The following is a 26,724-nucleotide window of genomic DNA, read 5'->3' as shown; positions in this document are numbered from 1 at the left end:
TTGCCTGTAGTTCATCCAATTTGTTGTGTAGTGAGCGCATATTGGCGAGCATAATTGGGGAACAGTGTTTTTTTTCGGGTGCCTCTTCAGCCTCTGCCGCACTCCTCCCTTTCTTTCACGCTTCTTTGTCGGAGCTCTCCGCCGGTGATCGCAACCTGGTTCACGTTGGATAATCTCACCACAGTTGTCCATGATTGGTGCAGGGTAGTCCAAGTTCCACAGAAGAAGCAACCACAGGATTTCGCCACCATGTCTTCCAAACACCGCCACACAAACTTTGCAAAACAGCAGCAGCAGCAACAGCATGCATTTCTTCTGTAAAAAGTGTACTTTACAGCGTTGATTTCACTATATGTGTCTAACAAAACAAACATTAATGACAAGCGTGATATCATTCATTCATTGATTGGATACGGACAGGAGCACACTGCACAACAGACAAAACGCTCTCCACCTGTCCGCCATTACAGTGCCAACCCTTTTCCTTTATTTAAACTTTATTTGACAAAAAAACACAAGTGATTACAAGTAGTGGCGGCTTGAAAAACCCCCCACATAATGTTGTTTACAGGGCTCCATATAAGCGAGCGTTGAGCATCCAAGAATGTGTTCACAAAACTTGGTGAGACGTACATCCAGCCATCTTTTTTCGCTTACCCGAGCTTGGGTTGCAGAAGCAGCACCCTAAGCAGGGAAGCCCAGACTTCTCTCTCCCTGGCGTATCCTGAGGTGTTCTCAGGCCAGTTGAGCGACACAGGCCATGTTCACACAAATGCGTTATTTTGAAAAACGCACATGCCCCTCACTGATGTAAAAAAAATATATATATACAGCCACCATTTTAAACCTATTTCTATCCACACCATGCGCATGCCAAGTCATGGGCTGCACCCAAACACAATGCACCAGACCCTTATACTTACCCCCGCAGGTGGTAGGTCTACGAGGGGTACTAGTAGTAATGAAAACATTAACCATGATAGTAAACAGAATGACACACGCATTGCTGACATAATAATTACACCAAATTTTATGTAAAGGGATATCAATTTGGGAAATTTGGGCCATTATTTTAAAACATACAGTCAGCATGCATATTTTTGTCTTACTATTTGTCTTTATTATTAGCATATATTATGCTTAAAGGAGGATCACAGCACGAGCGTCAAACTCACCACACCCTGACAAGTGTTCTGCCCCAAATGCCACATCAATCTCAAGCTTTTCAGAGTGCCACCACGGTGAGACATTTTTAGGCACATTTTGCAGTGTGCAAAACTTATATCACTCTCGCAAAGACAGGAAGTCCCACACACAGCAGACATGCTTGTTCTGGCTGCTGCAGCAGGGGCGGAGCTGATTGCCGTTTTAAAGCTAGTATTGGCTGATATCAATAACTTCCTTGTTCACTGATATCGGACGATACCGATCTGGGGCTGATCAATCAGAGCAGCCCTAGTTTATACATATTTATTGGAGATTTTTCTTAGTTGTCTGTTGGGTTTTGCTAAACATTGCCTGATTTTAGTTGCATTTGTGACACCCTATTGACATCCACACATTCCTCACTCTGCACTCCAGTCCACTTGCAAGCTGACCAAGATTGAACACCTGTTTGGTCTGAACAAACATACTAGTGGAGCAAGCAGACTAGAATTATTTTAACCCAAAAAAAGTTTTAGAGTCTCAGGGACATCTGTGTTATGGCAGCAACATTGTCATCCTCATCAGCGTTGGCCATGCATCTGTTTATATCTGATTCCATATCACTGCCTTGAAGACCAGGACACTCTGTAGAATATTCAATGTCTTCAGCACACGGAGGCTCGTCATCTTCAAAACAGCTGGATGAGAGAAGACAAGATATATAAGTATTTTACATTCAGTCATCTGCATATTTGGGCTGTATTTCATATCCTAATCAAAAAGCATTTGGAAACAAGCACTCTATGGCAAAAAGCACCCTGTGCAATTGCCACTGGTAATCACCAATTACCACTGGCGATTGCTCTAAGACTGCAACGGAAGCTCAGCTGCCCCTTAAATGCTTAAAATTATATTTCTGGACATGTTAGATAATTTGCTTAGTTTTAAGGCCTTTACTTATTGACTCTATCCTTAGTTTTAGAATGAGGAATGACTTTTTGTATAGTTTAGATCAAATAACTCTTAAAATAAGTTATTTTGATTTTCCCAACAAATAAAATCTTGTTTAAAGACTCTTCATTTAAGAAGTACTAAAGGACGATTTTTGAACATTGACTTTATTCAAGAGAATACAAGTGAATGACCATTTACATCTTCTCAAACCAACACTTCCCCTTGAAGCGGATAGTCTCCAGTCCCTTCTGCAATGTTTTGGAAAGAAACCAATGAGCCATGGAAGGAGATCTCTACTGAGTACTAATACTGAAGATCACGCAAGCTACGACAAAGCTTCCCACTGACCCAACTGGCAATAAACATGATGCACTGGATCCAGAGAGTTCGCCATTGTGAGAAATGCACTACCTATGCCTGTGAGAAATACAAAGTATCACTGCACATGGAGCGCTTCAAGCAATTCACAAACACAATGGTTTGGTGGTTGCATACAGCTACAACAGTACTTTGGCATCTAGTAAGAAAATGCATCCATCCATTTTACTCTGCTTATCCGGGTATGGGTCGCGGGGGCAGCAGTCTCAGTAGAGAAGCCAAGACTTCCCTGTGTCCGGCCACCTCCTCCAGCTCCACCGGGAGGACACCAAGTCGTTCCCAGGCCAGCTGTGAGACATAATCCCTCCAGCGTGTCCTAGGTCTGCCCCGGGGCCTTTTCCCGGCTGGGCATGTCCGGAACACCTCACCAGGGAGGACTCCCTGGACTCCTCTCGATGTGAAGGAGAAGCGGCTCTACTCTGAACCCCTCCCGGATGTCTGAGCTCCTCACCCTATCTCTTAGGGTGAGTCCAGCTACCCTACGGAGGAAACTCATTTCAGCCGCCTGTATCCGCGATCTCATTCTTTCGGTCATGACCCAAAGCTCATGACCATAGGTGAGGGTGGGAACATAGATCGACCGGTAGATTGAGAGCTTTGCCCTCTGGCTCAGCTCTCTTTTCACCACGATGGTCTGGTACAGCGACCGCATTACTGCCGAGGCTGTGCCGATCCGTCTGTCGACCTCACGCTCCCACCTTCCCTCACTCGTGAACAAGACCCCGAGATACTTAAACTCCTCTACCTGGGGCAGGACCTCATTCCCAACCCGGAGGGAGCACTCCACCCTTTTCCGACTGAAAACCATGGCCTCTGGTTTGGAGGTCCTGAGTCTCATCCCAGACGCTTCACACTCAGATGCAAACTGTCCCAGTAAACGCTGAAGGTCACAGCCCGAAAAGGCCATAAGAACCACATCATCTGCAAATAGCAGAGATGAGATTCTGAGGCCCCCGAACTGGACTCCCTCAACACCTTGGCTGCGCCTCGAAATTCTGTCCATGAAAATTGTGAACAGAATCGGTGACAAAGGGCAGCCTTGGCGGAGGCCAACGTTTACCGGAAACAGGCACGACTTACTACTGGCAATGCGAACCAGACTCCTGCCCCGTTTGTACAAGGACCGGATAGCACGTAGTAGCGCGCCACTAATCCAGTACTCCCGGAGCATCCCCCACCAAGCACATGTAGACTGGTTGGGCAAACTCCATGCACCCTCGAGCACCCTCGTGAGGGTGTAGAGCTGGTCCAGTGTTCCACGACCAGGACGAAAACCGCATTGGACCTCTTGTAACAAAGGTTCAACCAAAGGTCGTACCCTTCTCTCCAGCACCCTGGAATAGACTTTCCCAGGGAGGCTGAGGAGTGTGATCCCCCTATAGTTGGAAGACACCCTCCGGTCACCCCTCTTGAAAAGGGGGACCACCACCCAGGTCTGCCAATCCAAAGGTACTGTTCCCGACTTCCACGCAATGTTGAAGAGACGTTCCAGCCACAGACCTCTTGTTTGGCCTTTGCCACCTCAACTTTCACCTTATGATCCATCTCTCTGTACTCTTGTCTACTCTCTTCAGTCCTCTCAATGTCCCACTTCTTCTTAGCTAACCTTTTTCTCTCTATGCACTCCAGCACCTCTTCACATCACCACCAAGTCTCTTTGTTTGCTTTCTTTCCAGATGACACACTAAGTACTCACCTACCTGTTTCCCTGATGACATTTTCCATAGTTGTCCAGTCATCTGGAAGCACCTCCTGACATTTGTCGAGTCCTTTTTTGCAGTGCGATCCAGATTTTACAGATCCCCAGTGACTTTGTCTTTGTTTAAAATGACTAGGGTTGTAAATAAATAAACAATTTGAATAATGAACATATAATAACTGTGGCTGTTGTGAGATAAAGAATATAAAATATAAAAGCCCACCTTGAATATTCAAGTTTAATGCATGTTACAAGTCACACCTACTGGCCAGTAGACTACAGTTCATCAACATCATGGGAAAAACTGCCCTTTTTGGAATTTTGCCCATCATGTCTCTCTCTTTGCTGTGTGTTTGAATGATATTAAAACAGGTAAAAAGTGACAGTTCACATAGGAACCTGTGTCGCCTACACAGACCGCTATTAAAACATGTCCAAAAACCTCCAACAAGGTTTTATGGTTTTATTTGCATGCTGGAAGCATGGTACAGGTACTGTCGAGTGACCTGGAAAAACACCTCCTTCCAAGGGCCAGAATTAGAGAAAATACTTAAATGTGTATTCTATGATTTGTACACCAGAGGTAGACAGAGGGAAAAAGGCTGTATCACAGTAGTCTCAGATTAAAGAGTTGTAATGATCAGGAAACAGAAAACAGTCTAGCATGCTCAGTAAATCATAGACATACATACGTAAATCATAGTAAACATACAACACATAAGTTAGTTAGTATACATGTGCATTTATAGGGAACAACACACACACACACCCTTGCACTACACCACAATAGGGACTCTTGCATAAACTATCGCAACGCTAAGCACTTGTGTTCAATAATGTATTAATCTGTATTATTCAGTAACTTGATTTTTGAAGCTGAATGTCCTATGGTCAAGTTGATATCTGAATGTAACAACTGTTCGATGTCTAAAATATATGTGTAAAAGATGACAATGTTCAAGATTACAATGTTCAAATGTGTTATGAAACTAAGTAATCATAAACCTGCCAAAATGAGCTCCAATGTAATGACTAAGCCAAAAGGAAGAAGTAAAAGTCACAACAGCACAGGGCGCAGTGACCGGAAAGTACCGGAAAATCCAAGTGGAAAGTACCACATGAAACAGAGCATGCGCAAGTGGAAAGTACCGGACTAAACAGAGCATGCGCAAGTGGAAAGTACCGGACTAAACAGAGCATGTGCGAGTGGAAAGTACCGGACTGAAAAGGTTGACACCTTCTGGGAGGGCTCAAGAAGAGAAGGCGGGAAAGGGGCAGAGCATAAAGGGAGAAGACACTCAATGCTCTTGGCCGGTTCCAGGCTGCCTAGCAAGAAGGCAGCTCTACAAGAAGCTCCAAGGCTCACCAAGAAGACTCGGGGGACTGCTACACCGATTGGCCACCCGCATGATCTCATCAGCAGAAGCTGAGGGAGAGAAGCTTCCTCCGGTCTGATGAACGCTGCACACTGATTCCGACTAAAAATACTTACTGGGGCGCTCTCGAGACACGAGTCGAACCAGTGGGAGCCAGGAGCCAGCCACCGTAGCAGCTGTCCCCAACCCTGCCGTTCTCGAGTGCAACCTTGAGCCACCAGTAATCCAAGGGAAGGACGTCGATCTGATCACCCGGCTTCCAACCATCTTAAATCATCCCCCAGCAGTGACTTTTATCTTACGGACTTGTCATCTTCACCTGCGGCTTCCTTATCAGGGTAGGATTGAGGCGCTGGCCTGCTGCTTTACACTTCTTCTTATCTAGGTATGTGAGTGGAGCTCATTGCGGCTAGTCCAGTAAGATTCTCCTTTTCTTTACTAAGAGTTGTCTCCCAGTACCTCTTTCTGTGACTTAAATTCCTTTGAGGTTGTTCCAGTAACCTTGTGCGACAGGTCCCTCTGATCGCTAGCAGATGAGTAAATAACCCCAGGTCCTTACCTGAGGATCCGGTGTCATGCACGACCAACCCGAGGTTACTCTGAATGTGCGTAGGCTCGGATCCAGCGGGGCCGCCTCTGCAACACCGCGGCAGTTAACACCTGGGTGAGTCTCTCTCGCCCCTGACTAAGAGGCCTCCCTACCCTCTTGTCCCGTCCAGCCATTGGGGCAGATAGTATTGTTGATCTAAATGCCTTTACATGCTAAACAGATTTGCTCTGTGTCAGGAAAGGTGTAAGCTACAACTTCCCTGTATCATGAAATTATATTTGCCATTATTTGATGTTTTTGTATGCGCATTTGGAGCGACCGGACGGGAGCAAGAAGAAACACAGAAAAGAAGAAGAGAAACTGGGGTGGGGGGAGACAGTAGAGGGAGAGACAAAAACAGCAGCAACAAGAATTCCCATAACAACAACAGTGACAAACAGAACAGTTAAATGTCAATGATGGCTAAGGGTCACAATGGAGATGATATCACTGAAATGAAACAGTCAAACTTACCAGTGGCAATCATAACAATGAAGACATGAACCATGATAGTAAATAGAATTACAGCAATACAGTTGCAGTAATTAAAATATCCCTGCTTGACAACATTATTACTGTAATAATAGCATACCAATAGCATAGAGACATCAAGGATAAGATGGTAGATTGTGTAGAGAAGCACCCATGTGCTGTGAGTGCCCATATGGAGGTGTGTACTTCTGTGTATATATTCATGTGTGTGCACGTAAGTGTGCTCGTGTGCGTGAATGTGTAATTGTCACTGAGAATGACAAAAGGAGAGAGACTGCCTTCTACCACCCAGTAAACCCCGACCTGCGCAGCCAGGTCAAGCCCCCACCGCCAGAATTCCACCGGCCCTGTGGCTGCAGGCAAAGCCAGGGCCGACTCCCCAGGACCCACCCCCGAAGCCTCCCCCCAAAGAGACCAGCAAGAGGCCATGGAGGAGCAATCCCAACCGGCAACAGGGCGCCAGCAGGCCGGAGGAGAGCCACTCCCCGAGACCAGCGGGAGACCATACCCCACTAGGGAAGAAGGGCATCGAGGGCTACACACCTGCGGGTACAAGGGCGCCCCTGCTAACCGGAAGGGAGCCGGTCCACGGCCGGAGGCGCCCCCCCACACACCCAGGAAGCGGAACCCGGCCCGCCCCAGGTAACCCCAGGCCTGACCACCGACACAGGACCGCCCCGGCCAGGACAGAAGAGGCCCGGACCCACTTCCCCATGGAGGACCGGGCGGCAGAGATGGAACGCCCTGTGCCAGACCCCCGCAGAGCCCACCCCCACAGCGTCTGGGCTACAGCAGTGAGGCAGACAAAGGAGCGGGCAAGGGGGGGAGGCCCGCACATGAGCAAGCGGAGGGGGCATGCAGGCGAGCCGCACCACGCTGGCCGACACCCGCCAGGCATCTCACCCCTGGAGAGGAAGAGCCATAGCTCCAAGCCACGGGGAGGTCAATCACCAGAGCCAAGGAGTCAAGACCAGCGCTAGGCCACCAACGGACCCCACCATCCACCGGGAGGTCCAACCCCCCAGAACCAGCAGCACACCACCCACATACCGGAGAACCATTCCTGACGAGCCCTAAGGCAAAGACTGGGGATGGGCAAAGACAAGGAAAGCGATGCAGCAGAGCATAGGACCAGTGGCAACAGACACCCAAACGTCCGGGAGAGCACCGTCCCCCCAGCAGGCCCGACTCCAAGGCGCATACCCCCCACACGCCACCCAGCCCCTGTCCCCACGAGCGAGATCAGGCCCCATCCCAACACACAGCCGTAACCCTTTGAACGGAGTAGTCAGGCAGGGAGGTGCGCCCGCTCCTTTAAACACGAGGGGAGCTAGGGTCTTGCATTCCCTGGGTAACTAGGGATTAAACAGTACATTAATTATAACATGGAATACTTTTGTGTGTTTTGGCCATTTAAACATTACCTGAACTTCCTTGATTGGTGCATTAATTTCTCATAGCAACGGCGTAAAAGCTACACCAAGCGTTAATTAAACACAGCAGCAGTGATGGCATCTCGACTATGTAGCCTTACATTTAATGTAATTTTTCAGATTACTTTATAGGAGGCATAAGTATGTCCCATACGTGTGGTAATGATCGGTCATTTTTATCTATTTTTAAATATTTAAAACACACAGAAAAGAGAAAGACTTATGTCTCACATAAGGATTGTGGATGATGGGTAAAATAAAAAAAGCTGTGCAAATTCACCTAATGTGTTTGGTAATTTAAAAAAAATGTATGTGATCGGTATTGGAATCGGTATAGGCCGATTTCACTCATGGATTATTGGATTATCAGCAACATAAAATCCTCATCGGAACATCCCTAGTCATTACTAATTGCAGCCAGTTGAACACACAGTGGTGTATGGGCCGGTATGTACAAAGCTTCTCAGAGTCTTCTCAGAAAGCTCCTAACTTAGCCAAAACATTTCTTGCAAGAAATCTTGTGATTAAGGAACTTTCTAAAACAACTTTTGAGAGCAAGGAGAGGACCTGTTGCTCGGTATGACACAGTTTTCTTAGGAATATGATTTGTTGTTACAAAAAAGAGACAGAAAGGCAGTTGGATCAAGATGGGTGTTCAAAGTCAAGCATCATAGTGATGGAAGAGTGGAACGATATAAGTGCATGCTCGTGGCCAAGCAAGAAACAGGCAACCGTCGCACTTTCAACTGCAGAAGCAGAGTACATCACACTCAGTCAAGCAGCTCAAGAAGGAACCTGGCTAAGACGACTACTGTGATCTCGAAGTGGAGTCTATGTCCACAGTGATCATGGAAGACAACCAAGGAGCCATCTCGATTGCAAAGAATCCAGTGAATCACTCCAGGACTAAACACATAGACATCCGCTACCATTATATTCGTGAATGTGTGCAGAATGGACAGATTGAGCTGCAGTATTGTCCAATAACTGACATGAAAGCAGATCCGTACTAAGCCACTGGCGAGACAGATGTGAATATCTCAGAGGAGAGATCGGGCTTTTCAATATTTAAAAATGCTTGACAGGTGTATGAAGAACGAATGTCCTCTAAACCCTGGTTAAATTACTCTACCCGGACCCTCAGACAGCGCTGCAGACAGCGCTGCAGACAGTGCTGCAGACAGGCAGAGCGACGCTGGAAGAAGGATTATTTACATGTTTCACTTGAACTAATGAGGAACAGTCTCGCTCAGTATCAGCCCGGCCAAGTCCCTGTCGAATACCAGTTCCACAAATCGGGCTTGTGTGTTGTTTCGTACTATAAACTCTGTTGTGAACCCCCACACCTCTCCTCTGAGTGACACCACTGTTTCTACTTGCGAGGACTTCTTGCACTTTTTTGCTGACAAAGTGAAGTCTGGGAGAGCACTGAGCATCTGCAGTATCAGCCCGGACCAGCCTGTTATTACCTTCACACTCTGCTGTGTTCAACCATTTTGAACCTGTTTCTCTTTCGTCCCTCACAGATATTGTTATTTATATGAGAACTACAAGTTGTCCTCTGGACATTTTTCCAACCAAGTTGTTGAAAGAGGTGCTTTCCACTGTTCAGCCAGGATGTGCTCCTAATTCTTTTAAACATGTCATAGTGACACCAGTTCTTAAAAAAGCACATCTTGATGGTAGTGTTCTGTCCAAATTTAGACCTGTCTCAAATTGCCTTTCCTTGAGAGGATTGTTTTTACACACAGATTTTCCCTATAATGAAAGAATGATAAACAAAATAATATAATAAATATGTCTCATCACAGTATTGTTTTAATGATCAAGGTATGGTATTTTCCTCTGTCAGGCACAATTTATGTCCTATGTCAGTATCTGTCAATAAACAGGTAGCGGGGGAATGCTTGCCGACCTAAGAATAAACTGTATATTGAAATATTTAATTTGTTTACGAAATGCACAGGTTATGAACATTGCTAGACATTATTTCATTGGCGAGCACGAATGGACTGGACACACATTGCAAATAAAATAGTTAATCCAAAGGCGAAACATTGCTCTGTGGAGCAAGGTATTATCAGATATCCCGGTCCAAGCTATTTATCTCTTGAATGGCTTCAAAATTGTCAGGAAAACATCTTACTTGTGTGACTTATGGTCGAGGATGTTGGGGTCCAGGTTGACGTGGTTGATAAGTTTTCTACCATAAAGGACCCTCGTATCTTTCGTCAACGACAGAAGACTGTGGCAAAACTTCAGTCCCATTTCTTCCAGCTCCCCGACTCCTGTCTGAAGACCCTATTAGCATAGAAAAAGAGTGTTGGGGGAAAACAGAGAGAAAGTGTTAATTTGGCATAGATGATATACACAGCAAAAAATACTGTTGAAGGCTTTTTTCCGCCAAAATAGTAGCCTGTGCACAATATTTTATTTAGGGATGCTCTGATCAAGGTTTTATGCTGATCATTTCTCAGATGATGGTTCATACTTCCTTTGCAGGACGTTTCTTTGAAGTAAAGAAATAATTAAACGTGCTCCAATAAACAAATAAGGTTGTCTTTTCTAGTCTTTTACTGGCGTCATTTGTATTTCCATTTTCGATACCGCTTATCCTCACGCATGCTGGAGCCTATCCCAGCTGTCTTCAGGCGACACCCTGGACTGGTCGGCAGCCAATTACAGGGCACATGTAGGCCACAAACAACCATTCTTCACACTCGCATTCAATTTGGAGTCACCAATTAACCTGTATGCATGTTTTTGGAATGTGGGAGGAAAACGGAGTGCCGAGAAAACCCACGCACGCATGGGGAGAGAGTGTGCAAACTCCACATAGCCATTTGTATTTCTTTCTCTGTAAAACTGTATGGAAATATAAACACAGCACCAAAATATACATTATATACAGAGAACCGTCACTTCCTGTTGATATGGACGGACATGGGCGGCATGAGCTCTGGCTTTGCTGCCGGAGTTATAAAGTTTTTGTTGGGAACATTCCCGACCATTACTCGTGTCAGCACCTCGAATTACTCTGCTGAGAACCCTGTGGCAACTCTGTCTTAATTCAGGAGAGTGACGTCTGAACTCACCACATCAACAAACTGTAAGGCGTCTACAGCCGTTACAAGGCTAGCTAGCAAGTTGGTGGCTAGCTAGCTGGTGGCTGCTTTTAGCCTCCATAACCTCCATAACATCTCTGAACCTTTGTGGGGACATTCCGGCCTGTAACATCGAGTGGTGAGAGACTATATTCGCTATAACAACGAACGCTAAATATCAAAGACAGTCGTAAAAGCAAGCTAACAGGCTAACAATGGTCGGTGTTGACAAGGTGTTGCCTAGCAACCGCAACTATGCGGACATCCAAGGGGAAGTGTTCACTCCACGGACAAAATAGTGAACCTCCCAGCCCAAGTACCTTGGATCGAAGTGTACCTGGGAGCTCATGTAGCTCAGGCCGAAGCATTCCAGACACAATTATAGACACGGAGAAGTCTTCAAAGATCCGCCGCTGATTCTCACTGGAAGCAATCTCCCCCTGATGCCGCAGCCGCTAACGGAGAGCAGCATACTAGAGATGCTCTCGAAGCTGCTAAATAAGGTGGATTACTTAACCCGGAAGACGGATCACATGGATAAGAATTTACGAAAAAACGGCGATGAACTGCAAAAGGTGACTCTTAAGTTGGAAAAATCGGAACAGAAGATGGATGAGCATGTTCAAACCCTAATGAAGGAGATGACAGATTTGAAAGATGCATATAAAGAATTACAAGAGAGTCATACCATCATCAAAAAAGATAATGAGGAGAAAGACAAAATAATTCAGGAGCTGAAAAATACAATCGACGCCATGGATCAGAATACAAGGATGAACGACATAATAGTGACGGGGCTGAAGATCAAACCCAGGTCTTATAACAGGGCAGTCAGGAACATCGAGGAAGCAGACAAAATGGACGTCGCCTCAACAGAGCAAAAAGTAGTGGATTTCTTAACATCTTAAGAGGTAGATGTTGACATCGAAGCCATCGACACTTATGCTACGTTCACACCGACGCCGAATGTCGCACTTTGAATTGGCGACGAATTCGGCGTCATTTTTCAAAAAATCTCACGCATCTCCTAAGCTCTGTTACGCAATGGAAAATTTCGAGATCCCGACTGCATCCCGCCTCTGATCCAGAGCATATTGTAGCAACCCTGACGTTTTCATGTTGACGTTGTGCTCTTGGGTGTCCGACTGTTCCGGGTGACTGTGAATGCACCAGGGGGTGGGGGCGTGTCTGGTGGAGGAAGTACTGTTGTGTTGCTGGCAGTGGTTGCAACGGCGTGGTTACGGCCGACAGTAGCCAGTATTATTGTTGTGCAATAAAAAGCTTGTCAGCGATCGCAGTCGTGTAATTTCCATAGCGTCGGCAACAACGCTACAATATATAAAGATGCAGCAGATCCATTGATCCTTTGAACCAAGCTCTGTTAAGCTTTCCTACGCTTTGAGCAAAACTCTGATAAGCTTTGTGACGCTTTGATAAGCTTTAATATGCTCTCCCCGCTTTACGCAATTCATGACAGATCAAATTTTTAAACAGTTTGAAAATTTTTGGCGCTCTTGCCGAATGTCCCGAATTGCTCAAACCTTTCTTACGCTGTATTACGGTCTTTACGCTTTCATTAAGCTTTGTTACGCTTTGCCGCCGCTTTGCTCGCCGATTTAATTCGCCATCGATTCGGCGTCGGTGTGAACATAGCTTTATATCCCACTCACACTCAGGTGTGTGTGTGCGAAACTGAAGCACAAGTTACATGGTGCGGTTTGGACTAATGGTTAATCAATGGTTAATCATTGCAAACAAAGAAAGAAAAAAAAGTTGAAAAGGTACGGTGTCTTCTCCTCCACACGAGCAGCACCTGAGTGCTGGTGCATTGCGTAGTGCTTTTATGGTACGCCATCTTCATTTTGCACAGGTCACAGACCACCGAATCGTTACCTTCAAGTGTAAAGTACTCCCATACTTTTGACATCGTATGGTGAGATTTGTCTATTTCCTTGGCTCCTCGATGCCGCAGCAGCCGCCGGCATTTTTTATTCTGAGTGACGACAGTGCAGTTATTCTTCTTTTGGTTTAATGGCGGGTTGCAACCATGACTTTAAAAAAGGTGCATACTGCCACCTGTTGTACCAGAGTATGTATCAATGGACAATTTACTTATATTGTATTCAGATGAGTAGGACAGAAATCAAATAATAGTACTAATACTAATAATGGTAATAAATATTCTAATATTCTATAATCATAATAATGGTAATAATTATTTTAATAATCTATATTCTTTTATACAATCCTGTGTCTTTAAATACATTATCACCACCCTCTGTAGTATATCACTAACACCCTCACCAACTGTTCCTAGTATAATCTCCATGCTCCACTCCTTTCCTCTTTTAGTAATCCTCTCCCTTTACTTAATTCGCTCTTCCCTATAGTTTCTACAATGTAACAGTATATGTTGCACATTCTCTATAGCAGGGGTGCTCATTAAGTCGATCGCGATCTACCGGTTGATCGCGGAGGTGGTACTGGTCGATTGCTGGTCGATCGCGGCGTGACATTAAAAAAATATCATCCTAGCATCAATGCCGTCACTTGATTGATATACAGGGCAGCCATTCAGATGACAACTGAATGTTGCCCTTCGGGCGACCAATCAAATCAAACAATGTCTCTAAGTGCAGCAGAACTTACGATGTCAGCCTATCATCCATCCCCGTTACTTGATTGACATACAGGACAACCAGTCAGATGACAACTGAATTTTGACCTTTAGGTCACCGCTCATGCGTAAACAGCGATGCAAAGTGCTAAGCTAGTCAGCGAATGGCGTCAGATTTTAAGCCCTCGCTAAAGTTTATGGTCACTAAAATGAGTGAAGGAGCTGGACCAAGTAAAAAGGCAAAAACTGGACCAAGTAAAAAGGCAAAAACATATCACTTCCATACGGAATGGGAGGTGGACTTTTTTTTCCACAATGTCTTTTTCGAAGTGCGTTTGCCTGGCTAGCCTGGCTAACCTGGCTATCAGCAGCTCCTGTCCAGACTATGCATCCCTGGCTGATTCAATTCAGTGCAAGTCATCAAAGTAAACTCAGGTAATTACAAAAAATGTTAATAGTTAATTATGTGTGTTTTGCAATATTGGCTCATTTGGTTATGTAAGGTACATCAACATACAATGTACATACAAATAATCCTCAATACATTTGAAAATAAATAGATGTTTTGCATTTTTGTAGTGGGTAGATCATTTTGACTCGGTCATTTCAAAAGTAGCTCGCATGCTGAAAAAGTGTGAGCACCCCTGCTCTATAGCCTTACATTCTATACATGTTTCACATGTGCTTTTACCTACTTTGTTTTATTTAACCCAGTATGATCGAATCGCATAATTTCTGCTGTAGAAACCAGAGCTATGGTATTCTTTTTGCATTACTATAATTAATTGATGGTATACAAACTCCAATCCCCACCTTCCCTTGCCGCCATCTACATATACGTATATATATATATATATATATATATATATATATATATATATATATATATATATATATATATATATATATATATATATATATATATATATATATATATATGTATATATATATATATGTATATATATATATATATGTATATATATATATATATATATATATATATATATATATATATGTATATATATATATATATATATGTATATATATATGTATATATATTTAAGTAACTATAATATTTATTTCTTATATCTTGTTTTGTTTTAGCTCCTTCCCCCCCCATCATCCCACTTACTTATATCTATATCTACTTCTGGTTGTGGGAAAAGCCAGATAGGAACATTACTAATGGGTGTTGGATTATTAATTTCTATATTACTTAACTGATATTCCTCTGCCATGTCTTTAATTATCCATCCAAAGTTATTGCTTTTAAACAAACAGCAAATGAAAGCTGCTGCAGTAACGGCCTGGCAGAGCATTCGAATGGAGGAAAACTACCATGGTCTATTGCTCTCATCAAAGCTCTAAATCTATACATCAGTGATTGTTTATCTGCTCCCCATTTTTACCAATAACAGCTCTCATTAAATTTATTATAATTTTGCATTTATCTACTACCTTTTCTACATGTGTTTTCCATGTACCTTTCTGATCCAACCATATCCCAATTAAATACGTCCACTTTAACCATGTTTTGATCATACAGCTTCAAATTCTGGTTTGCAATGGTTTTCTTGGTTTTTCTTGGTAATGACCATATAGCGTGACTTAGTGGGCGATATCTTAAAGCCTCAATCGCACGACCATTGTTTGACTTTTTTAATCGTTTCTTTAGTTTTGCTTATTACATTTGTGAGATCTCGTCCCCTTGCCCATATAGCGCCATCATTTGCGTTTAAGGCGGATCCGATCCGTCTGTCTATATCCATAAATATACAGTGTATCCGGAAAGTATTCACAGCGCTTCACTTTTTCTACATTTTGTCATGTTACAGCCTCATTCCAAACTGTATTAAATTAATCTCTTACCTCAAAATTCTACACAAAATACTCCATTATGACAATGTGAAAAAAGGTTTTTTTTACATGTTTTGAATTTATTAAAAATAGAAAACAAAAAAATCACATTTACATAAGTATTCACAGCCTTTGCTTAATACTTTGTTGATCCACCTTTGGCAGCAATTACAGCCTCAAGTCTTTTTGAATATGATCCCACAAGTTTAGCACACCTATCTTTAGGCAGTTTTGCCCATTCTTCTTTGCAATAAGTCTCAAGCTCCATCAGGTTGGATGGGAGACATCTGTGCACAGCCATTTTCAGATCTCTCCAGAGATGTTCGATCGGATTCAAGTCTGGACTCTGGCTGGGCCACTCCAGGACATTCACAAAGTGGTTCTGAAGCCAATCTTTTGGCAATCTTGGCTGTGTGCTTCGGGTCGTTGTCCTGCTGAAAAATGAACCTTCGCCCCAGCCTGAGGTCAAGAGCGCTCTGCAGCAGGTTTTCATCCAGGATATCTCTATATATTGCTGCATTCATTTTTCCTTCTATCCTGACTAGTTTGCCAGTTCCTGCTGCTGAAAAACATCTCTACAGCATGATGCTGCCACCACCATGCTTCACTGTAGGGATGGTATTGGCCTGGTGATGCGCAGTGCCTGGTTTCCTCCAAACATGGCGCCTGGCATTCACACCAAAGAGTTCAATCTTTGTCTCATCAGACCAGAGAATTTTGTTTCTCATGGTCTGAGAGTCATTCAGGTGCTTTTTGGCAAATTCCAGACGGGCTGCCATGTTCCTTTTAGTAAGGAGTGGCTTTCGTCTGGCCACTCTACCATACAGGCCTGATTGGTGGATTGCTGCAGAGATGGTTGTCCTTCTGGAAGGCTCTCCTCTCTCCACAGAGGAACGCTGGAGCTCTGACAGAGTGACCATCGGGGCCTTGGTCACCTCCCTGACAAAGGCCCTTCTTCCCCGATCGCTCAGTTTAGAAGGCCGGCCAGCTCTAGGAAGAGTCCTGGTGGTTCCAAACGTCTTCCATTTACGAATAATGGAGGCCACTGTGCTCATTGGGACCTTCAAAGCAGCAGAAATTTTTCTGTATCCTTCCCCAGATTTGTGCCTCAAGACAATCCTGTCTCGCAGGTCTACAGACAGTTCTTTTGACTTCATGCTTGGTGTTTGTGCTCTGACATGCACAGTCAACTGTGGGACCTTATATAGACAGGTGTGTGCCTTTCCAAATCATGTCCAATCACCTGAATTTACTGCAGGTGGACTCCAATTAAGCTGTAGAAAGATCTCAAGGATGATCAGTGGAAAAAAGATGCACCTGAGCTCAATTTTGAGCTTCATGGCAAAGGCTGTGAATACTTATATAAATGTGATTTCTTAGTTTTCTATTTTTAATACATTCAAAAAAAGTCAAAAACAAAACTTTTTCACATTGTCATAATGGAGTATTTTGTGTAGAATTTTGAGGTAAGAGATTAAATTAATACAATTTGGAATGAGGCTGTAACATGACAAAATGTGGAAAAAGTGAAGCGCTGTGAATACTTTCCGGATGCACTGTATGTAGAATTTATCATTATATTACATAATATTGGGCTAATAATACTTCCCTGTGGAATGCCGTTTTCTATGATATTCATGACATATTTCTACTCCAACCTTTACATTAAATTTTCCGCCAGATAGAAAGTCAAGAACCCAATTGTAGAGCCTGCCTTTTATTCCCATCCTGTTCATCTTAATCAAGAGACCTTTTTGCTACATAGTAATACGCTTTTTCGATATAAAAAAATATAATATTCATCAGCTGTTTCATTTTGAATGTCTTCTCATATTAACATTCTTTCACTACAGCATTCATTGTTGACCGTCCTTTTCTAAAGACACACTGGTATGGTACATAAAGCTCTGGACTTTCCAGGAAGAACTGGAGTCTCCTGACTAATATTTTCTCCATCCACTTGCATAGATGTGAGGTTAGAGCAATGGGTCTGTAGTTTTGTGGATGCTTTGGATCCTTACCAGGTTTATTAAATGGTAATATTAGTGCACTTTTTCAATATTCTGGTACTTTTCCTTCTTCCCATATCTTATTAAATAGGTATAGTATTCTTTCCAGCATATTTTCCGGCAATTTCTGAAACATAGCATAACTCAGCTGGTCTTCTCTTGGAGCAGTATTTTTACTTCCATTTAATACAATTAGCAATTCATTCATATAATGCTAACTTGCTAATTGCGTAAAATTATTAAGTTTCATTAATGTTCATGTTAAAGGTTATATAACTGTTAATACTGTTTTAAATTAAATATGTGGCTTCTTAAGTTTTTCTTATTTGCTGTTTTATTATAATTTTATTTATTTATTACTAATTGATTTATTTTCTTTATTCTTGATTTGTGTATTCATTCTTTCATCTTATTTTGTGTAGAAATATAAAAATTAAGATATTTGAGAACAGTGGAATGTTTTATCAGAGCTTTTCTTGGGTAAACCGGAACCAAAGCACATAAAAAGTGTAGGGTATAGTCTAAGTGTGGTCTGAGCCATGTTTCTTGCACACATAAAATATGATTTTTTTCCCCATTTCTGTTATATATTTCTCGAGTTCTTGTCCATTTGCTATCAGGCTTCTTGCATTCCATTGTAAGATAAGGAGGACTATTATGATTTTAGTGAACTTGTTGAGAACCTGCATCATTCTGCATAGTTAGTATGCTATGTATTTCCTCTGCTTTCAAGTCCTTGATGTTTAAAAAATGTTCTGCAGCTTCCACAACCGTTTTGATACTGTCACTTTTCCTTTTTTGCTTAATGGACACATTGACCACATTGCTGATGAATGCTACAAAATGTTTATTTCTTCACAACTAAGGTGTCTTCTTCTATTATACACTTATGTTTACATTTCTGTTGGGGAGCAGGCCATTCTATCAGAGATTTTCTGGGGCCTGATCTCTGGGGCAGCCCTACTGCGTGTCCTGTATACTCAATACTTGTTTCCGACGTGTCCATTGTTTTATTTTGCTTCATTTCACACACACCTATGTTCTTCACTGCTTCAGCCTACGATACCTTGTTCTCTATTTTATAACTTCTTCTTTGGCATGCCTTTGGACTTCACATCCAACATATGCAACACTATGTTCTCCTCCACAGTTGCAGCACTTTAGCTTAGCGTCACTAGCACAATCATGTTCTCCGCCACATTTAGCACATCTTTGCCTCCACTGACATTGCTGTGCTGTGAGTGTCATCCTCTGATATTTAAAGCATCATAGTGGAAGACAACTAGTACAGATCGACTGTCACTTTTTATTCCTCCTCTGCTGATTTGAAGTGTTTTGACCAATTTTTCCTCCTCTGATTTCTCTCCTGACTTCTTGTATCAGCATTTCCAAAAGTACATTTGATATAAGTCCTCTGATTCTTGCTGCGATTCCTGGTATATGTACTTTTATCTCTCCACCATCAAGATATTTCAGTTTCATTATATTTTCTTGCTGTTTTTTATGTGTTGCGGATATAAATATTCTTCTATTATTTAGCATTTTGGCATACTCGACTTTCCCTATTTCTTTTTCTATTGCTTTGGTCAGATAATGGTCAGATGGTGCTGTCCATCATATTGTAACAATTACCTTCCATTTGTCACTATGGCCTTCTTTATTGCTTACTTTTGTGCGCATTTTTTTCTTAGTTTGTCTTCCATCATTATCTATTCCACTGCTTGCCTCTGACCATGATTATTTCCTTGCCATTTTTACTTGTGTATATTCCATTTCATTAATCCCTTCATCACCATCATTGTCTGAGTTACAGCCCATTGTTACACTCACAGTAGAGCTTAGCTGCATCCACCCTTCGTTTTTCTTGGCACCGCCAGTTGTTTGTTTGACTTTTAGCTAATTGTGGTTTGCGGCACACATGTCTCAGCCAGGGGCGTCACTAGACCTGACACTGTACTGGGGTACACCTGGGGCACAAAGAATTCACGAGAGTGTGCAAAGTGTGCAAGAGAATTCAACACTTATTTATCATCGAAGAACATAAATAGATCTTTAAAGTATTAAATCATATCAGACTATGTTGTTGTATAGATCTTTGATTAACCACCTGAAATGTACTGCGGTAATGCATTTCGCCTACTTGTGCATTTTACTCTAGACTTCTAAACCATTACAAAAACACTGTTGTGTGTCTCTTCAGGGAATCAATTTTTGGGAAGTAAACTGTAACGTCTTGTTTTCATTTTTGCAAAGTGGTCAATCACGTGGCTGTGACACTTGGAAAGTTCCTCACTCTCCACTGACATGATAGCAAGATGGTGAAGCCTATCCTGCCCCATTGTGCTTCTCAGCTAAGTGTGGAGACGTTTTTTGTGAAATAAACTTGAATGGTTTAAAAATGTGGCTCACGACTTGATCTTAGGGGAAAATGTTTTTCTTCCTGAAGATAGACCATTTGAGAACCACTGCACCACCCATATATCTGTCAACTAACACAAGCTTACTCCAAATCATCATTGATGCAGAGTTCAGGACGCTGGTTCCTGAGCAGAACCAGCAGACCATAACCAACATTATATTTCACGCTGATGAAACTCACTGGAAGTTCCCCCGACAGCTCGTACAGCAAATTAATGTAGTTGTCTTGACACAAGGAATAACGTTAGCTAACTTAGCATTAACTTAAGACAGACTTCTGTTGCCTGCCTCACTAGGACTTCAGTTACTTCTCTCATTCCTTGCTGCTTTGTCCCTGCTGCGGGCGAATAACCTTCTGATATCCAGCTAGGAGTTACATTCATTCATTCATTTTCTACCGCTTTTCCTCACGAGGTTTGCGGGGGGTGCTCAAGCCTATCCCAGCCAATCACAGGGCACATATAGACAAACAACCATTCATACTCACATTCATACCTATGGACAATTTGGAGTGGCCAATTAACCTAGCATGTTTTTGGAATGAGGGAGGAAACCGGAGTACCTGGAGAAAACCAACGTAGGCACGGGGAGAACATGCAAACGGCACACAGAGATGGTCGAGGGTGGAATTGAACCCGAGTCTCCCTGCTGTGAGGTCTGCACGCTACCCACTCGACCACCGTGCCGCCCTCTCGGAGTTCCAGTTAGAGTCAAATCAAAATCAAAATAGTTTTTTTAACAAGTTGTTGTCGGCTAACATTAACCACCTCACGGAGTGATTCTCATCGCCTGCCTCTCCCTCTCTCCCTTTCTATTTTTTTAGGTCAAGATCAATGACGTTGACGCGTTGTCCCAGCCAATGCATACACAGTTAAGAGAGCCCAAAAATAAAACAACAGTGGATATATCAGCCCAATCAGAAAGCCTTACAGAATAAAAACGATTTAAGTTGGGTTTTAAAAACATCAACAGGGTCTAATGAACGCAGAGAGAGAGGAAGATCATTTCAAAGTCTAGGAGCAACAGCCTGGAAAGATCGGTCCCCTCTGGTCCGGAAACCGGTACGTGGACTTTTCTGTAGATTCTGGTCCAGAGACCTGACTGATCGAGCATGGGTGTAGGGCAGGATCAGGTCACTAATGTAACAAGGAGCCTGACCATGCAGTGCTCTAAAAGTGAGGACTAAAATTTTTAAATCTTTCCAATAAGACACTGGCAGCCAATCAAGAGTTTTTGAAATAGGCGATATATGTGTCCTCCTATTTGTGGGAGTCAATTTGCACCAATTGTAGGCGAGACATCTCTTTCTTACCTAGGCAAGAGAAAAGGCTATTGCAATAGTCTAATTGTGAAGACACAAAGGCATGAATGATTAGCTCCAAATCATCGTACGACACCATATTTCTGACTTCGGAGATATTTCTTAGATGAATGAAACAACTGCTCGTCAGTTGTTTGCAATGCTGCTCTAGTGACATGTCCTTGTTAAAGATAACACCCAAATTTCTGAGGGATGTCTTGGATGACTGGTCCAAGTCACCCAAGTACTGCTTAATCCTTGGGATTGAGTCATCAGGAGCAAGAATGAGAGTCTGTGTTTTATTTATGTTTAACTGCAGGGAGTTATCACTAAGCAGCTTTTTGGGGAGTCTAACTTGTAAAATTCAGATAGCTTGAAGGAGCAGTAAAGCTGGATGTCATCGGCATATAAATGATAAGAAGCATCACGGAACCTTTGAATGATTGTTCCCAAAGGAAGCAAGTACAGCATAAACAGGGCAGGCCCCAGAACAGAACCCTGGGGGACTCCACACAGCAGTTTTGCTGAGTCAGACTCCACTTGGTTCACTGTGACGCTAAACCTTCGACCAGATGGATATGAAGCAAACCAATCAAGGACTGACCCCGACAGACCTACTTGATGTCCCAACCTTCCCAACAGAATATGATGGTCAACTATGTCAAAAGCTGACAAATCCAGAAGGACCAAAACAGTACATTTCCCAGAATCGGCAGACATCAAAATATCACTTGACACTTTCAATAAAGCAGTTTCCATGGAGTGAAATTTAGAGAAACCAGATTGAAAAACCTCATACATATTACACTGATCAAGATGGGAAGACAGCTGCTCAGAAACCACCTTCTCTAAGCTTTTAGACAAGAACAGGAGCTTGGAAATAGGCCAGAAGTTATTGGGGTCAGCCGTGTCTAACCCTGCCTTTTTTAATGTAGGCTCCACTATAGCGTGTTTAAAGACACTGGGAAACACCCCCGAAGAGAGAGAGAGGTTTACCATTTTTGTAACCCAAGGACCAATAACCCCAAACACTTTTTGCAAAAGCCTGAATTGAAGGACATCGGATGAGCACAAGGAGGGTTTCATCCTCGATACCAGAGCCGAAACATCAGCAAGTGTCACCGCCTTAAATGAAGACCACATGCTGAGGGTAGGCTCACCGACAGCAGCGGTACCACATGAGGGGGTGAGATTTTATCCGTAGTCGTCTTGATTTTGTCAATAAAAAATCTTAGGAAGGCATTACGATCAGTTATACAAGAAGCAGGGGTAAGTGCAGCTGGGGATACAAGAGAGTCGATTGTATCAAACAACACTTTAGGATTTTTTCTTGTTCAATGTAACCAGTTGATGTACATAGTTGGATCTAGCCTTCTCCACCACTTCATTATATGAGGACACAAGATCCCTAAGATAAAGTCTGTACACTTCAAGTTTGGTGGTTTTCCATAAGCGCTTCATCTTTCGGCATAGTCTCTTAAGACTTAGGGTATCCTCATTTATCCAAGGGCACATTTTCCTTTGTGCTGACCTCATGATTTTAACTGGAGTAATCTGGTCCAGTATTGTTCCACAGTGAGAATTAAATAATGCATAAAATTGTCCACATCAAAGCATTCCATGAAAGGCACGGGGTCAAACAGAGAAGAAAATTTGTATCTGTGTTTGCAGTATTTGGAGTGATAATACGTCTCTTGCATCCAACTTCTGACAGCTTAGGCTCAGGACTAAAATGCAAATTAAATGAAACATGACTATGATCACTCATATGGACATCATTTACAGACACATGGGACATGTCGAGACCAAGTGAAAAAACTAAGTCCAGAATGTGACCTTTTTGGTGAGTAGGCTCAGACATTAAATTAAAAGTTTCAGTCAAGGTCAAAAGCTCCACTGCAGAGCAAGATGAGCTGTCATCAACATGAAGGTTAAAATCACCAAGGATTAAAAAAGATTCTAGTTTTATTATAGAAGATAAAAAGTCATTAAAATCCTTTAAAAAGAGAGAAGCTGAACCAGGAGGATGATAAATCAGCACACAGTAGAAGAGATGAGAAAAACCCACCTTAACTGTCAGAGATTCAAATGAAGAGAATTCCTGAGACTGAATCACCTTCCAGGTGTAATTGTCCTTAAACACAAAAGCCACTCCACCACCTCGGCAAGAGGGGCGGGGCTTTCTGACAGCAGAACAGCCAGCTGGACAAAGGTCATTTAAATGAATAAATTTCCCCTCTCTTTGCCATGTCTCCGAAAGGCACATTATATCCAAACCACGACCCGTGAAAAGGAAAGGTTGTTCAAGGAAAAAGCCTGCCATAATTCTTTGAAGCGTGATGACTGATTTCCGTGTTTTGGTGCACGGATGCCAATCACAGAAGACCTTGGTAAGACGAGACCAATGAAAGAAGCTGTTGTTTTGAGGTTGCCGTCGAAACGCCCACAATGACCAGAACACTGCCAGGGCACTGAATCAGTGTCCTTTAATTACTGTAATTACAATTAGCTAGTCAGATAGCTAATCTCTCCAAGTGTTACCTTTAACCGCTCACGCTGCCTGGAGGCGAGGCTAGCTACACTCGCCATGCCAGCACTGGACTCTGACTCGCCTGGAGAGGTGGAACTATTATTAAAAAAGGCAAACAAAAGGATTGCTGACCTTCTCGAGGACATTGAAAGAATATCGGGGGAGCTGCAGAGGAAAGATTCCCTGCTGACCACCATGAGGTCTCATCTCCCAACGCTATCCAGCTGGCTAGAGTCCTCAGTAACTGGTGAGCCCGCACCACAGAACATCAATTTGGCACTCGGGCACACAGTTGTCTGGGACCCGTCTTCGTCCTTTCAGTCACCCGCCTGCTCCACTCCAAACAAGGGGACCCCCTGGACCGAAGTGGTCGTCAGCAGGCAGACAGACAGAGCGGGACCCATGGACTCCTTCTTCCCCGAGCCTGTCGCTCTCAAATAAGTATGCAGCTTTGTATGTGAGCGAGAAGCCAGCAGCCTGGGACCCGTACAGAGGGATGGGCAGCTTCTGCAGCCTGCTTAGTCTCAACACTTGGCTCTCCTCTGCCTGTAACACTCATCATGTCGATTTTATAGACAACTTTGATGTTTTCTGGGAGAGACGGCATCTGTTTGGGCCAGACGGGATTCACCTGAACCGATCAGGTGCCCGCATGCTATCCGCCAACCTGACATACAGTGTACAGCACGCCAATCTCCCCAAACCTGCGATAACTCATCTGTCCGTCATTGACTGATGTCGCCCAGGTCCGTGCTCCTACGCATCATGTTCCACCACTAGCCATCTGACACACAACACAAACACTTCACCCATTCCCGTTATCATAACACTATGTCAACACACCAGACACCACCATGTTCACTCTGTGAACTACAATAAACTAAGACCTCTGCCGAAACACCAGCAATCCGCCTCTTTACACAATCAGCCACCTGTCACCATCAACACGGCTCTTTTTAATAGTTTTGAGACAATAAAATCGATTGTTTATTTTAAACTGAAACATGGCCGGTACAGACGCGCCAGATGTTCTCACTGAGGCCTCCCCACCAAATTTTAACTTCACATTCTCTGTGGCAGGAAGGGTGGGGGTACTGCAGCAATAATCAATGATTCACTTAGACCAATAAACATTTTATTTGATCAGTACACCATCTTTGAGCACCATGCGTTTGTTTTTAGCAGCCCCTTCATTCTCTGCATCACAATCTACAGACCACCAAAATATGATGCTGCTTTTATCAGTGCTTTCTCAGAATTTTTATCAGTAATCCATGCCACTTACAATTTTATCATTATATACAGTGATTTTAATTTACACAAAGACAATCCATCAGATCACATGTCCAAAGAGTTTTTAAACCTCCTCAGCTGCATGGATTTTACTCAACACGTCACACGGCCAACTCACAACAGGGGACACACCCTGGATCTGGTCATTAGTCATGGCCTCTCAGCTGATGTGTCCTCTGTTGTTGACTTGGCTGGGTCTGACCATTACTGCATGTTTTTTAATATCACCGGGAGCGAGAGACAGTTTTAACAGTAAAGTAAAGACAGCCATCGACATTGTTGTGATGCATACCGTGAGCAATTAAAAATATATAATCAAGCTCTGACAGACGCAATACGATACAATTCACCCTCTTCACGATGCGATACGATGTGATGCAATACGATGCGATTCAATACGATGCGATGCAATACGATGCGATGCAATACGATGCGATGCGATGCAATACGATGCGATGCAATACGATGCGATGCGATGCAATACAATGCGATGCAATACGATGCGATGCAATACGATGCGATGCAATACGATGCGATGCAATATGATGCGATGCAATACGATGCGATGCAATACGATGCGATAATCATTTAGTTCACATCAATGCAATCTGATATGATATGGTGCAATTTCTTGCGATATGATGCAATTCAACATGATGCAAATAAGCAAAGGGAAAAATTTAATTCAGTATGGTCCCACAAAAAGGATTTGGCTTCATTCCTTCTCGGCAGTTGGCAGTAAATTCAACTGAAGTGCTGTATGTCTTTTTTACTATGCACCACTTCTTGATCATTCTTTTGTCCATCTTAAAACAGTAACAACTTTTCAAAAACAACTTTCCTCACACTTTCACATCGGCTATGCAATTACAATAGCAGTGGTTCAGTGGTGGAGTAAAACAATTCAACAATAATTACTGCTGTATCAAATACAGTACGCAGCAACAACAAAATTAAAGTGACACTTTTAACAGTGCAATCAATGTTTGTTTAGATTCCTGTCTTTAAAACATACTGCTAATATGATTGCACTAGCATCTAAGCTAATACAGTAGTGATACCCTTTTAAAATTGTTTCAAAATTCAGGAAGAAGCCAACTGCTCTGCTGTTCTAATGTCACCTCCTGTGCTGAACACTCCTTCAGGGGGGGGCACTTGTTGGGGACGGACAAATAGCTCCTGCACTGTAACAAATTTTAGTGTTAAATTACAGTACACTACTGGCAGCTAGAATCGCCAGTGTCAAGAATTCTGTGGAACAGAGTTTGTTGTTTGGCTGTTATGCAAGGACTCGGTCCTGGGCATGATTGAAAAAACCATCCAGCAATGTCCTGAGCAAGACTGAAAAAGGCAACCAGCCACGTCCTGATCAGGACTGTAAAAGGCATCCAGTGTGGTCCTGGGCATGACCGTAAAAGGCATCCGGTGATGAAGTCAGGGAAGAGATTTGAGGAGAGTGACGCTACCTCTTAATCATCACAACGCGTCCAGGTACATTCTGGCCCGGAATGTTAGCACCTGTCTAGGGT

The 26,724-nt window shown here is 43.1% G+C and overlaps 1 protein-coding gene across 2 annotated transcripts in view; it reads right to left on the bottom strand.

Annotated features, from left to right (window-relative positions):
- Positions 1–494: 494 nt before the first annotated feature.
- The window catches only part of LOC131138492 (cytosolic carboxypeptidase 4), a 140,076-nt gene continuing 113,846 nt past the window's right edge, over positions 495–26,724 (bottom strand). For both annotated transcript variants that reach the window (XM_058087448.1, XM_058087449.1), the window contains 2 exons: positions 10,214–10,368; positions 495–1,844 (listed from right to left, as the gene is read on the bottom strand). In XM_058087448.1, the coding sequence (XP_057943431.1) occupies positions 1,679–1,844; positions 10,214–10,368 (321 nt within the window). In that variant the 3' untranslated portion in view covers positions 495–1,678. The remainder of the gene's footprint in view (positions 1,845–10,213; positions 10,369–26,724) is intronic.

This window comes from Doryrhamphus excisus, chromosome 11, assembly GCF_030265055.1.
Source record: "Doryrhamphus excisus isolate RoL2022-K1 chromosome 11, RoL_Dexc_1.0, whole genome shotgun sequence".
Classification (NCBI taxonomy): domain Eukaryota; kingdom Metazoa; phylum Chordata; class Actinopteri; order Syngnathiformes; family Syngnathidae; genus Doryrhamphus; species Doryrhamphus excisus.
The sequence above is the reverse complement of the archived record's forward strand: the minus strand, read 5'-3'. Positions and strand labels throughout refer to the sequence as shown.